Here is a 12,920-nt window from a genome sequence, read left to right on the forward strand (position 1 = left end):
TAATATATTCATAATGTGCTCGCTAGCTAAGAAAGCCCAAAAAGGTCTGCATGACTTGACCCTTTTTTTAAGGTTTCTTACTAGAATCCTTGATCCTATAGACACATTCCTCGAAGGTACCTCTTGCCAGGGGTTAAAACATCTCAAATATCCACTCAATGGATACATTTTGATAAGGAAACTCTTTGCTCGGGAGTACACGTCTCGATGATTGGCTTGGAACACATTTTTATACCATATCTGTAACCTGTAACGAGGTGCTAGTGTAACCATACACGACCGATATTTATGATTGGTAGCATCATATGCCCACCCCCAATGGCTGGTGCGCACCTAAGAATGATCATCATCATAATAAGCCACAAACCGTGCCAACTCTTTCGCAAAACCAATGCATCCTTGCAGCCCGGCACATGAACCGGGTGTAGTGTGAAGAAGGTACGAATAAATTGGAATCAAAGTTCATCCATAAATTACACCAATCCTAGCGGGCTATACACGATGCTGCCCTTGCCTTACACCTTCCAAACTTCAAATGCAAATGAACGTCACCATCTCTTGCTGGCTGCCTCAGGTGAAGGAGTCTACGATCCACTCATCGTTCCCGGTTCCATTTCGATAGTTTCCGATTACGCTGCGCTCGGGTGACCGTTTGTGATGCTCGATGATGCACAAGCTGCCTAAGAACTTTCACCTTGCACACCGGTGTAGAGTGTATAAAAAAGCAAAAAGTAAAATATAAAAAAAAGTAAATGCACCAGTGCCATGTGTCTTCCCATCTCCGGCCGCTCGTTAGGGTTGGCCTGCTTGATGTATCATTCGTTATGAAAAATGTTTCTTCTAGATTCTCACTACTTGAACGGTTAACTGTGAACTATTGACCATGCTCAACGATCCTACCGAGTGTACAGTGAACCGTGTGATTACGAAACGGATATTTATTCCACTATCTTCTTCTCCCCCCTTTATCATTTTCTATTCGATACAGATAAATCGTTTCGTTTTGTTCTAACTAACCGTTTTGTTCATATTTTTTATCTTTTTAGTGGCTTTTCGTGGCACATTTTTAATATCCGTTACATAATTTGCTTGAGTTTGCAATTTTCCATCGATTTTACATTCCAATGATTTCCTTGTTCTTGTTTTTAATTAGTTTTATTTCTCTCTACCGATGTTTTTATTTATTCCACCAGGCAGCATAATAAACAGCAGATGATAATGATGATAAAGTTTTATAAAATGCAATGTGTTGAATTTAATAAACTTTCTGCTGATGATAATGATAAATGATAAAATGACAATTCAAAAGTGTATTATGTATCTACATTGCATAGCTTTAGGCGGCTACACATTTCCAAAGAATCTATCTATTATTTTTTTATTAGTTTTGAAGAGTTCTTATCTTATTTACAGCTTGTACTCGTATTATATTATAGCAAACAAATCCTTATAACAACGAAATAACGACAAATGGTTTGATTTGTTCCGTAAGTAACTTTATTACCTTCACACATTGATTACAGCAATCGAACTACATGAAAAGAGGTTACAAACGATTGGAATATTTCTTTCTTCAATGCTTCCTCCTTCCTTTATAAATCTCCTTAACAATGTTAAAAAGAAGCATCACAATAAAGAAAGCATCACATTCATATCGGAATTGCAATATGTCTCGTATCTATTTTTTGACTACATCATCGCCCTAAAGAAGTCAAACTGCACAACCGACACAGGACTAACAATTTCATTGTCATGATCGGCTTTACTCCTACCGTAGATGTTTTCACCTGAAGTTATTGCAGAAAATGGCGTAAGCTGTAGGAAGAAGATTATAAAAGGAGCGGGAACACAAAGCACGCATTATCCTAATTCCGGACGCCAGAAAGAAAAAAGATCCCTTTCGTACTGCGTCCTTTTTTTCGTGGAGCACAACCGATCGGCAAAGCCATGATCCGACCCTTTTTTTATTATTACACTTTACATGCACGTTGATGGAATGGAGATTGTGGGTTTGTTTTCCCGTATCACCAAACGTCCTTTACTCTCTCAGTCACTCTAGCTCCCGCACGCGTAAGTCGTGACACGCACTCACTATCAAACATCCTCCGGCTGTTTGTCGGTACTTAAGAATTCACAATCGAACTCGTACAGACACCGGAACACGCGCTCCCAAACCCGATGGAACGGGTTTTCGCCATCCGTATCCGGCAGCATCTGGATTCGCCGATCGATCCGCAGATAGTGGTGTGCCCGTTCCGGAATCGGATCATTGTAAGGATACCATCGGACGGCCCTCCGGCCCTGCGTTACGTTGTCTGCCTTCAAGGACACCGGGGTCGGATTTCTAACGAGACCAAAAAAAAGGCATCAGATTAGATAAGAAATCGGCATCTCGGTGACAGCGGAGTATGAACATCCGACGCTTTGGTTCACACAAAAAAACTCATGAAACAGCTAAAGGAAATCGTCCACCCCACATTCCGAGGAAACATACGACACCGAAAGTCGATCTCGTGTCGATATGAAGAACCTAACGAGTGAAGTGTATTTTTCATTTCTACTTCCGGGTTGGGGGGGGTGGTTTTTCATGAAGGAAATCGCGGAAAAACATCGCAACTCCATCGCTGCGAGCCGGAAGCTCAGATGGTGGATAGGAATTTTTTGAAAATCTATTCCGAATTACTTACAGTATATGATATAAAGATAAAAATGTTTTTTTATTATTTTAAAATAACTTTTCCAAGTGCTTTTGGTGCCTTTCAAAAATTTCCCCTTAAAGTATGCAATGCATGTAACAAGTAGTTTTATTAATTTCCTTTTACTTTACTTTAACATTGTGGTAACTCTTTATCTCTTTATCGCACATTTTTATGGTATTCACTGTAGTGAGTAAGTAAAGAAAAACAAAATTGAACTAAGGAGAAAGGAAAAGATTGAAAAAAAAGACGAAGATTGAGGGTAAGATTTCCCTCGGAAAAGAATGACAAATTTGTGTAATGGTTCGTAATCGAGTGTGTAGAGCAGTCGTATCCACAAGCGTCTTACAAGCTTTTCCCAGCCGAAAACGTGCTCAACCCCTTTGTTAACCATCTACCGAAAAAAGGGAAAGTTTTTTTTGTTGCACACAAAACCCCACACACACACATGCACGAGCGCGGATTGAACGGGTGCATTCGAAAGCGATTTGAATATTCATGAAATTTATCAATTGTCGACGTTTCGCCCTTTCGTTCTCGTTGCTCGCTGGAAACAATACGATGAGTGGTTGTGTTTGAAGAAATGTTTAAGAACGCACGAGCAGGAACGGATGAGAACGAGCGGAACAGATAAATTGGCCAATTTACAGTGATTTCCCTTTTGCTGTTTTATAGAAAAAATGAAAAACTGAAAAATCATCGATCTGCTTGTCGACGCCATTTCGATTCGGCGGCATGCACTCTTCCTTTTAGGACCTTTACCGGGGTGTGGGGGACGGCAAATGTGGGAGAAAAATGATCACTAGTTTGCCATCGAACGAAAGCAATAACAAAAACTCTAAGACCCTCCCAATGTTTTAAACCTTCCCTAAAAAGGCCACCAATGATGGCATTCGTGCTAAATTGCCTCCGTACGGCAAAGTGAGGGCATAACAATGGTAAATTGATAGGGACAAATTCTCCCGCATAAGGTGAAAAGGGCTGGCAAAAATTGAAGAAACCTGCTGGGATGCAAACACGCGGTCCGAATTTAAGGATGATCATTTCCAGCCCAATATAAACTGGTCCATTAAATTAACTAAGGTACGATCCCATTTCCTACCGTGCTCGGTGGGGAGCAAATAAAATTAGGCAAGTAGAAAAAAAACGGTTTTCTTTCCTTCAATGCTTCCAATGATAAGCGAAGGTAGCAACATTTTTATGGAATCCACAAACTGAACCTGAAGCTACGAGCACTGTTGGGCTTTGTTCTGTTTGGATTTCTTTTCCATTTTATCACAAATTGAAACAATCCAGATCTTAGTTTCATTTCACTTAACGTAATGTTGACTGCTCCCCGTTAAGCACCTTTCTTGTTCATATTCCTTTTTGTTCTATTCTCACTTTGTTCTATCTTCATTTACGTTTTGTTTTGTAATACTATCGTGTTTTATATTTTATGTGATTTTTTTTTATTATGATATTATTATTTATTTTTTGATATTTTGATACTATTGTACTTCATTTTTTTCATGTTTTTTATTTGTCTATATGAGGGCTTCTACACCTTGGTTATATTTTTTGTTAAAATATACACCACAACTTGATTTAAAAATCTGTTAAAATGTGTCTTGTGATTCGACACACAGTACTATAAACTCATCAGTGCAAATGGTTCAATTTTTACCCTTTTCCAAATCCGCTCCATAAACATTTCACTCAACCATCTACGATACGAGTGTGAGATAATAACGAAAAATCCCTTCCGGGTTCCGGTTTTGCCCGATACCACTCATCTGTCAAGCGAAACGAAGGTCAATTTTCGTTTTTCTTTCCCGTGCACGCAAGAAAGCGCTCGGTCCAACCCTCGAACGTATCAAACCAAAGTCCATCAGCGATTGATTCGCGACGCAAATCGTATTAACGTTCGTTTTGTTTGCCTTTCGTCTACTTCGTTTATTTTATTCTGCCGTTTTCGACTCTTTCAATAAATGCAAAATGAGTTATCTAAACAGTACGCAAACCCCTTACACTCCCCCCACCACCTGGATGGGAAATAGGGGAATACGAGAAAAGTCGCATTTAAATTGACGCATCGGAGAAAATCATGGCAAAGGCGGACGAAAATTATTTCCTGCACCACAGGCGGCTCCATATAGCCTGTTCGTGCCGTTCGTTTCGATACCGGCTTAGGGTGTAGTTTAGATGGAAGAATTCAACCGTAACCCATCCTCGAAACAACTGTTAAGTACAATTCGTTTAAAAATTGCCAACGCCGGAAATGGATTGAGAAAACTGCCACCGAAAGGGGGCAAAAGTGGTTCCGGAAGCGTCATATAATTTGTTGCTAGAAGCGTTTAGTGTAAAGACTTTGTAAAGAATGTACTATTTTAATCATTTCATCACATGGTTGTAACCCTATAAAGTGCTTCAGATATAGCAATTAAATCTTAAATGCGATTAACTCACAATTAAACGATTCGGAACATTTTGAACAGATCATAAAAGGATTCATTTTAAACATTGTTGTTTGTTAAATGTAGTTTACAATTTACTTTTGATCGTGTTCTTCAAAAACTATAAGATAAGCTCTTAATAACCTTTCAAAGGAATATATTGTTCCGCGTATAGCATACTTTCGGGCTGAAATATTCCAATGAAACGAACAAACTAATGCTTCTTACTACGTTAATGGCCTTTCAATTAACTTTTTTTTGTAGAATTACAAATACAGAAGATCGTAGGATTAATTCTTGAATTGAGTAATAGTGCCTTCAGCAATGCTATATTCCTGTTCGATTTGGGGAATTCAAGACGTAATTGATGCTTTTCGTAGCACGAATCCAACATTATACGCAGAGGTGATTTCTACACGCCCCACTGTAAAACACTTATTGTCGTAAATATATTTATCATACTTACGATATGTCACAAAAAACAGAATCATGCTTCAAAAGCATTACTTAACCCTCACCTAAATTTTACTTGAATCCTGAAATAACTGCGACTTGCACAAATTATCCCCTCCTCAAAGAATAAAATATTCATCACGCCACCACTGCCTCGAATCATTTTAATACCCATTCTTCTGAAATTTAATGACTTTTGGATCCTTCTTGAGATGTTCCACCCATGAAAACTAAAGATGGTGCGGTGGTTTTTTTTTTGCACTTTTCACCGAGCACAAAAACGGTAAGCTTCTCATTCAGCTTGATTAAAACCATAACCATCACTGGGAACGTGAGTACCTCAATTTACTGTACCCATCCATCCAGTCCGATGGCTTACCGGTTCGATGATTGATTACACTCGGCAGCATCCCTCCCCACGTGGGCAAACGCTGCACTGTCGCTCCAATTTCAACCGCTGATGGATGGATTCGATACTTCGCCTGTCACCCGGCACAGAGCGACAGTATTTGCATTTGAAATGTGCAAATAAAGCGCGAGTATGAATAAAGCAAATATAATTCAACATCCACTAGCCACACGGTACAGGCCGATTCCGGGCACGAAATTAACCCCTCAGGTTCGGGTTCACCTATTACTCTCGGCACGACACTGTCTCGAGTTCACATGATTCAATTAAATATCTGTCACGGGGCGCACGGGACACAACAACGACACACACCAAACGCAAGGGAGTTTGTGTTGTGATGCGTTCAATTACTTGTGAAAGTTTGTCGGGTTGTTTGGTTTGTTTGTTTGTGCGCTCTTTGACATGTTGTTATGGTACGAGCCTTCGGAAGTGATACCACTAGACGTGACGTGATAAAGGGCACACAGCTGGCCAAAAATAGGATTATTCATCCATATAGATAGAACATTATTTTCGAATAAAGTCCTTCAGAAGAGAAGAGCTTATTGTCCAGCAACACGTTCAACAATCTTGATTATAATCTTCTATCAAGATTTTGCCTTTTGCAAACATTTTCTTATGAAATGCATTTTGTTATAGTAATTGCATACTTTTAGGCGTTTTTAGACGAAACGATATTTGAAGAGAAATAATATTTCCAAGGATATGAAACACGTCCCACTATGCACTTTCCCACTATGCCAAATTGATATGATTGATGAGTTGCATATCATGCTATCAGTTCACGCGCGGATCCCGGTACGGTCCCAAAAACTTACCCATATTTGATAAAGTTGCACCACAGGCGTAACATCCGACGCTGCACACGGCGTTCCGTTCGATACGCTTTCCCATCGATATCCTTCAGCCGTCGCCCGCGGTAGATGTAAGGTGTGAACAGATAACCGAGCTCGTCACCGTGCATCGGACCGGCCAAATCCGGGCGCACTATCTCGTTCCGGTAGTACCAGTGCTTTGCATACCCGAATGCACCATCGTACGCGAACAGATACCGATACAGTGGAGCCCGCTGATGGGCCGCTACGTGCCGGCTGAAGTACTGTATGCCGTAGATAATGTCCGCCACCGATGCTAGCTCCTGGTAGTAGCGACGCCTCGACGTTGACCTGTTGGACTGTGCCCGCCGGTCTAGGTAATCTTCCAGCAGCGCGTGAATGGTGCCATTATCGTTCGGGAAGTTGGGCGTGGTGTGGGAAAAGTCACGGTCGAGAAAAAGATTACCGTGCTCGAGCGTGGTGTAACCGACCAGCAGCGGGACATCGCTTTCCGGTGGTCCGGTGCGTACCCGCGCGAACGGATCCCGTCCAACGATCCGCAAGTCCGGCTCCGGCCGATAACTGTCATCGGTCGGCAGGAAGCAGTAGTAGTACAGCGAGAAGAAATTTATGTGATATCCTCGCTCCATCGACATGAGCTGACCGAGCGGACGGGACTGCAGCTGTTCGAGGCTGGTGGCGTCATGGGCCCGCAGATAGTCGCGCCCGCACCGGTTCGGATCGTAGGCGTACGCCCAGGATTGCGTCATACTCCCGCTCATGATGATCGCATTGTGGAACAGGCCCTTGGCGGCCGGTGAGTAGAGATGGTACGTCACCGAAGCGGCACCGGCGCTCCATCCACACAGAGTAACCCGTGCCGCATCACCCCCGAAGTGGATCGCATTGCGAGCGGTCCAACGCAGTGCCTCGAGCTGATCCAGCAAGCCGAGATTCGCGTTAATGCCGAGGTCCGGAAGTGAGAGGAAACCGAGCGCAGCCAGCCGATAGTTGAACGTTACCACGATGATGCCCTGCAGGAAGAGCGATTGGTGCGATTAGTCATAATCCTACCGTTGCTGCCGATCATCCCGAAACTTTGCCATAAAAGCCTACACACCGATGACGCATACTCTAACGAGCGAGAAGGAAGAAGCCTCACAATAGGATTGCTTGCTTTATGGCCCATCGGTTAAAGGTGAAATTTAAATTCCTTTTATATTTGTAAGTTAGATCCAGTAATCCCTATTTGCAGACGTACTTGTCACAGGTGTCATTAGAAAAATACAAAATTTGTGTAAAATTTACATCAAATAAAAGAATTAGTTTAAAAAACACAATATGAGTATCGATTGCATACTTTCAGGCGCTACGACCACTATTCTGTTGAATACTCACATATGGTGGCCAATAAGCCATCAAATAAATATCTTTTATGAGAAACAAATTGCACGACTCTAGAATCCATTACAGAAGAGCTAAAACTCCTCACCATGCTTAGTCAATAGAGTTCATTCAATTAAAGAGCTGAACCTGTAAACATGCATTTCTTCTCACCTACCTTCTCTACCAGGAACTCCGGTCCAAAGATGTCCGTCTCAGACGATCCAACCACAAAAGATCCGCCATGTATCCAGAGCATCACAGGCCGTAGCGAACCATCTGCCGCATCGCTCCCAGTGTAAACGTTCAAGTACAAACAATCTTCGCTCGTTTGCAGCTTATCCATGTGCGCGGGCGCTTCGTACGCTTGGGGGCACGCGTACGAAACATTCCGAAACAGCCGAGCCCCCTCGAAGTGGTAAGGTTGTGGATCCTGCCAAGAAAACAACGATCACCGCACAAATCAACATCGGGCCGTGGTTTTGGTGTTGTGGCAATAAGCAGCCACTTGGGGAAACTAACCTCAAATCGTAGTTTACCGACTGGAGGCTGTGCGTACGGTATGCCCTCGTAGGCACAGTACGTCTTCCCGCCGTACGTTTGACGTCGCGCACCAACGGCAAGACCACGATCGAAGGGCACCATACAGTCGGGCGGTGAATCATCGTCAGCTGTATCGCGATGTGCCAGCGATGGGCCACTCGATGACAGTGTCACGACAAGCGTTACCAGCAGCGTGAGCGTTATCGACACGACCACCAGCACACGACACTTTGCGGTGGGCCATCGTTCGTTTGCCATTCGGTTTAGCTTAACCGTTTGGGATATCAACTGCTGAATTAATGAGAATTTTCCTCCAAATTTCCGTTTCCGGCTGGAACAAATTTCACCGAACGACAATAGCACTCATTTGTCCTGCCAAACTATGCACCGAGAACCTTCCCACCTTCACACAACACAATCTTTACACGAAGAAATCGCAACAACACACCAAATTGCACCCGGGTGCAATTCTTCATCGAGTGCAACTGCAAACCATCTTCCACGCCGGTGAGTACCAATTGCACTCCGTTGCACCCAGCGTCACGGATTCCACGAACACACGCTTACCGTGGCACTCCTTCTGTTGCACCTGCCCAGCGTCTCACTCGCTGTCCGCGTGACAAGATGTTGGGGATAGAAATTCAAATCAAGCAATGCAAGCGATGGTGCATTTTTACATCGCAACCAAATGCGAATGGTTCGGAAAGGGCCACACACACCTTCAATTCAATTACACTCGCGTGTTAATTTTGTGCATTTTGTTTTGTGACATTTCGTGTCTGATAACCTTTCAGCCGTTCAGCCGGGTTCAGCAGTACGGTGTACTGGACGGAACAACTTCTTGGTGACAAAACCTTGGTGCACAATGTACGATCCGTACCCGGATAGTGTCGAAGAAATCCGAAATCATCCCTGAATGTCGCCTTTATACTACAGACGCTATCCACTTTGGACGTACAAACGTTCCAAGGAATTCAGTGGGCATCATGTTCCTTTTTTATGTGTCCCCGGGGATCCATTTCGGGAAGCCGATACAAATCCATTTTGCAATAGGAGTCCCTTTCCTGGTTCGAGTTTGGAATGCCAATACTGACGTAAGCCGATACAGCTGGATAGAATTTGAAGGTTAATAGGCATGGGTACTTGGCTTTCCGGACGATATCTCAGGAGGAATCGTTGATCGGCGTGCAAAGCTTGAGACATCTGTCTAGCGAACAAAGGAGTACAAATTATGGTTATTGTAAGATGGTTTGGAAAAGTATTGTGTATTTTTGGAAAATATCGCTTTATTTCTGGAAATACCTACTTCTTGTTTTGTAATTCACACTTACATCTTTGTTTTCCAACTTTGTTCCAGGTTTTTTTCTAACGATGCTCTAAATTAGTGTCTTTCATAACTTCATATAATGTTGAGGATCGGTGTCAATCTCATGACGTAACCTATGTATCAGATACTAACATGAATAATTTGCTATAGCACAGTGATGCAATATCGTACAGTAACTAAAACTCTTCAGTGTTTCTCACAGGCTTTCATGGTTTGATTCCAGAACCGATATTAATCCCCTTCACTAGTGATCACTCATCTATGACTCATTAATTAGCCCACAGCTACCTAACATTAAGCCATCCCGTATACGCTAACGCTGCAGTTTGAAAGTTCTCTGAGGCAAGCGAAGATTGCAATGACAATATGGTCTCAAGGTTTTCTAGAATGAGGTTCAACTTCATAAGGAACTCCTCTATCTACACTTAGACGAGCATCTCCTGAAAATAAGACACAATAATCTTGAATATATACCATACCACTTCCAACATTGTGGACGAACATCTCTGACTAGACCAATTCTCAGTGCTTAAGACCCAAAACTAGCCTCAGAACCGCTCAAAAATATCAAAACAGAGCTTTGGATTTCTTCCAATAAATTCAATGCACTATAAACATTTAAAATTCTATCAAATTGTTACATCAATCACCGACCGAAACGTCTAAAGAATCGCATAGAAATTTCTCAACACATCTTCATTAATGAGTAGACGAAAACCAAAAAAACCCCCCCAATTTGATCCTTGAACCAAGACGCTATTCTTTATTTGCAATGTGCCTCAGGTACAACGGTATCAAACCCTTGAAGCTAAATTGCACACATTCCTACACGTGGCCTCGTACCTCGTAGGGGTCAATTTGTAATTTCACCGAGCTTTTCCAAGCAATTAGAGCAATCGTTTCTATTCCATTTCCACTGTAGGCCCGTATGGACGCACACTTGCTTCCCTCCTTCATGCGAGAGTTAACACACCTCGTTCGTAATCGTCAAGTTTGCGCCATTTTCCTCCGGGTCTGATTATTCTTGTATGAAGAAGAAGAAAAAAACCCCGGAACGGAATTTAGCTCCATACGCTTAGGTCTAGGATGACTGTACGATTAATTTTAAACACATTCCCCAGCGTTCGTCGTCATCGGTGGTATGGCCGGTCTTATCTAATTTCACCTGTCGCCTCTTCTATTTCGTTCGGTAAGAATCCTTTTTGTGTATATACCAATGTGTGTGTGTGTGTGTGGGTGTTTTTTTTATTCCTAGTACGTCCTCTACCATTAGCAAATTACATGTCTTCCATGTCCCAGCTGTCCTCGGTATCGTCATGCACAGACCTCCTCCGCACATCCCAAAAACCGTCGTCATCCTTAAGCGAAAGACCCATTCGTGACCGTGCTCATTTGTGTGTCTCGGTCTGTCTACTATTTGTTAGTAAGGATTCCGGCTGTGTAAGCGTTGGTGCACCACCAACGACTCCTGTACCCTGTACCGTGTACAGTATGACGTTGCTGTTGGTATTTAACGTTTTACTAAGGGAACCGTGAAAGCAACACACAAGAAAAAGTGATGGCAAAGCGAGAAAATTACACGAAGGTAATCGTTAGAATGCTTTTCCCAACCAGACGGGGGGAAACAAGAGGAGAATGCCTCGGTTGGGGGAAGTGTTACTGGCTTACATTACATTTAAAAATACCGGCTTCATTTGAAGGCACCGAAGCAAATGAGAGCCTTTGCCTCGCCGTACACGCCGTGTTTCATCGTTTTCCACGTTGTCACGATTTATTTTTTTTTTTCTGTAGCAAAACCATGTTTTATCTAACGTTTATATCGTATTCTGCCATTGAGTTGATCCTTCAATGGGGGAGGTTATCAAATTACAATGATACACTTGAAAGGTTAGCGTATACGTTATTTTTTTGTGTGCACAAAACTTATTAAAGATGTACATGGTATGGTCAGCGCAGGTGATGGACGTGGTCTTTAAGCGCATCTCCTCTGGAACATGTCAATGGGACAGTGACACAATGGAGTACTAGTACAAAATTTTATTATCATTTGTTAAAAAAAAATTAAATAATGAAGTCTTTTTACAGTTAGATTAATTAATTCCTTTTTAAATAGTTTCTAATGCTTTTGTTTTTTTTTACTCATTTTTATAATATCTATTTCTATTTATTATTTTATTTTATTACGTATTATATATTATTTTATTTATTCATTTTTCTATCTGTGTGTTTTTTTACTTTTTTCATTTTTCTTTAGCTTAATGTTTTTCTCTCTACCTTATATTGTTTGTTTTTCATTTTCTTTCTACTCCTGTGTGTATCTTTGATTGCATTTTTCCATCTTATATACTACTATTTCATACTTTTCGATAATTTCTCTATATATTCATAAAATAATCCCTTTTTCATCCTCTACAAAGCACAACCATTTTATTAAAATATGTACAAAATACATTAACACATTAAGCAGCACCGTCAGACGATGAGGAATGTAATAAATTTCTTCATTGATGAACCATGCTGCCTCTTGACACGTCCATTTCAGTTGTTTTTTTTAGCACAGGAACATTGTAAACAGTTCGCAACACACCGGTGCCATTTTATGTACGTGAAGGAATTTCTCACATAATGGCTCCATGCTGCTCCCACCCGACCCGGTGTTATGATGCAAACCGTTAGAAAATTAAATTTTCCTACAATTTTAGCAACATACAGCACACACGTACGCTTAGTTCTAGTATGAACTCTTTTTTCTAGTATGAACACATTTCAAAACGTTGGTTTCCGGGTTTCTTCCCTCGTATTCCATTCCAAGGAGTGTAGAAAATCAGACAGAACGAGAATGTGCTGCTCGGCGGGTAA

General features: G+C 41.8%; 1 protein-coding gene across 1 annotated transcript; it reads right to left on the bottom strand.

The window, feature by feature from the left end:
• Positions 1-1,474: 1,474 nt before the first annotated feature.
• Positions 1,475-11,846, bottom strand: LOC125769760 (esterase B1-like). Its single transcript, XM_049438589.1, has 4 exons — positions 8,714-11,846; positions 8,370-8,624; positions 6,812-7,842; positions 1,475-2,344 (listed from the first exon to the last, which is right to left on the bottom strand). Exons 1-4 carry the CDS (start codon positions 8,990-8,992, stop codon positions 2,095-2,097), a joined length of 1,815 nt encoding a protein of 604 aa, XP_049294546.1. The 5' UTR covers positions 8,993-11,846; the 3' UTR covers positions 1,475-2,094.
• Between the last annotated feature and the right edge of the window lie 1,074 nt (positions 11,847-12,920).

Source organism: Anopheles funestus, chromosome 3RL, assembly GCF_943734845.2.
Source record: "Anopheles funestus chromosome 3RL, idAnoFuneDA-416_04, whole genome shotgun sequence".
In the NCBI taxonomy this organism is placed as follows: domain Eukaryota; kingdom Metazoa; phylum Arthropoda; class Insecta; order Diptera; family Culicidae; genus Anopheles; species Anopheles funestus.

Excerpts from the sequence above, each read along its gene's own strand:
- LOC125769760 (XM_049438589.1), bottom strand. The coding sequence starts at position 8,992 with ATGGCAAACGAACGATGGCCCACCGCAAAGTGTCGTGTGCTGGTGGTC. Across the intron at positions 8,625-8,713 it reads TCGGTAAACTACGATTTGAG|GATCCACAACCTTACCACTT; the intron begins GTTAGTTTCCCC and ends TTTTCTTGGCAG. Across the intron at positions 7,843-8,369 it reads CGGAGTTCCTGGTAGAGAAG|GGCATCATCGTGGTAACGTT; the intron begins GTAGGTGAGAAG and ends CTCTTCCTGCAG.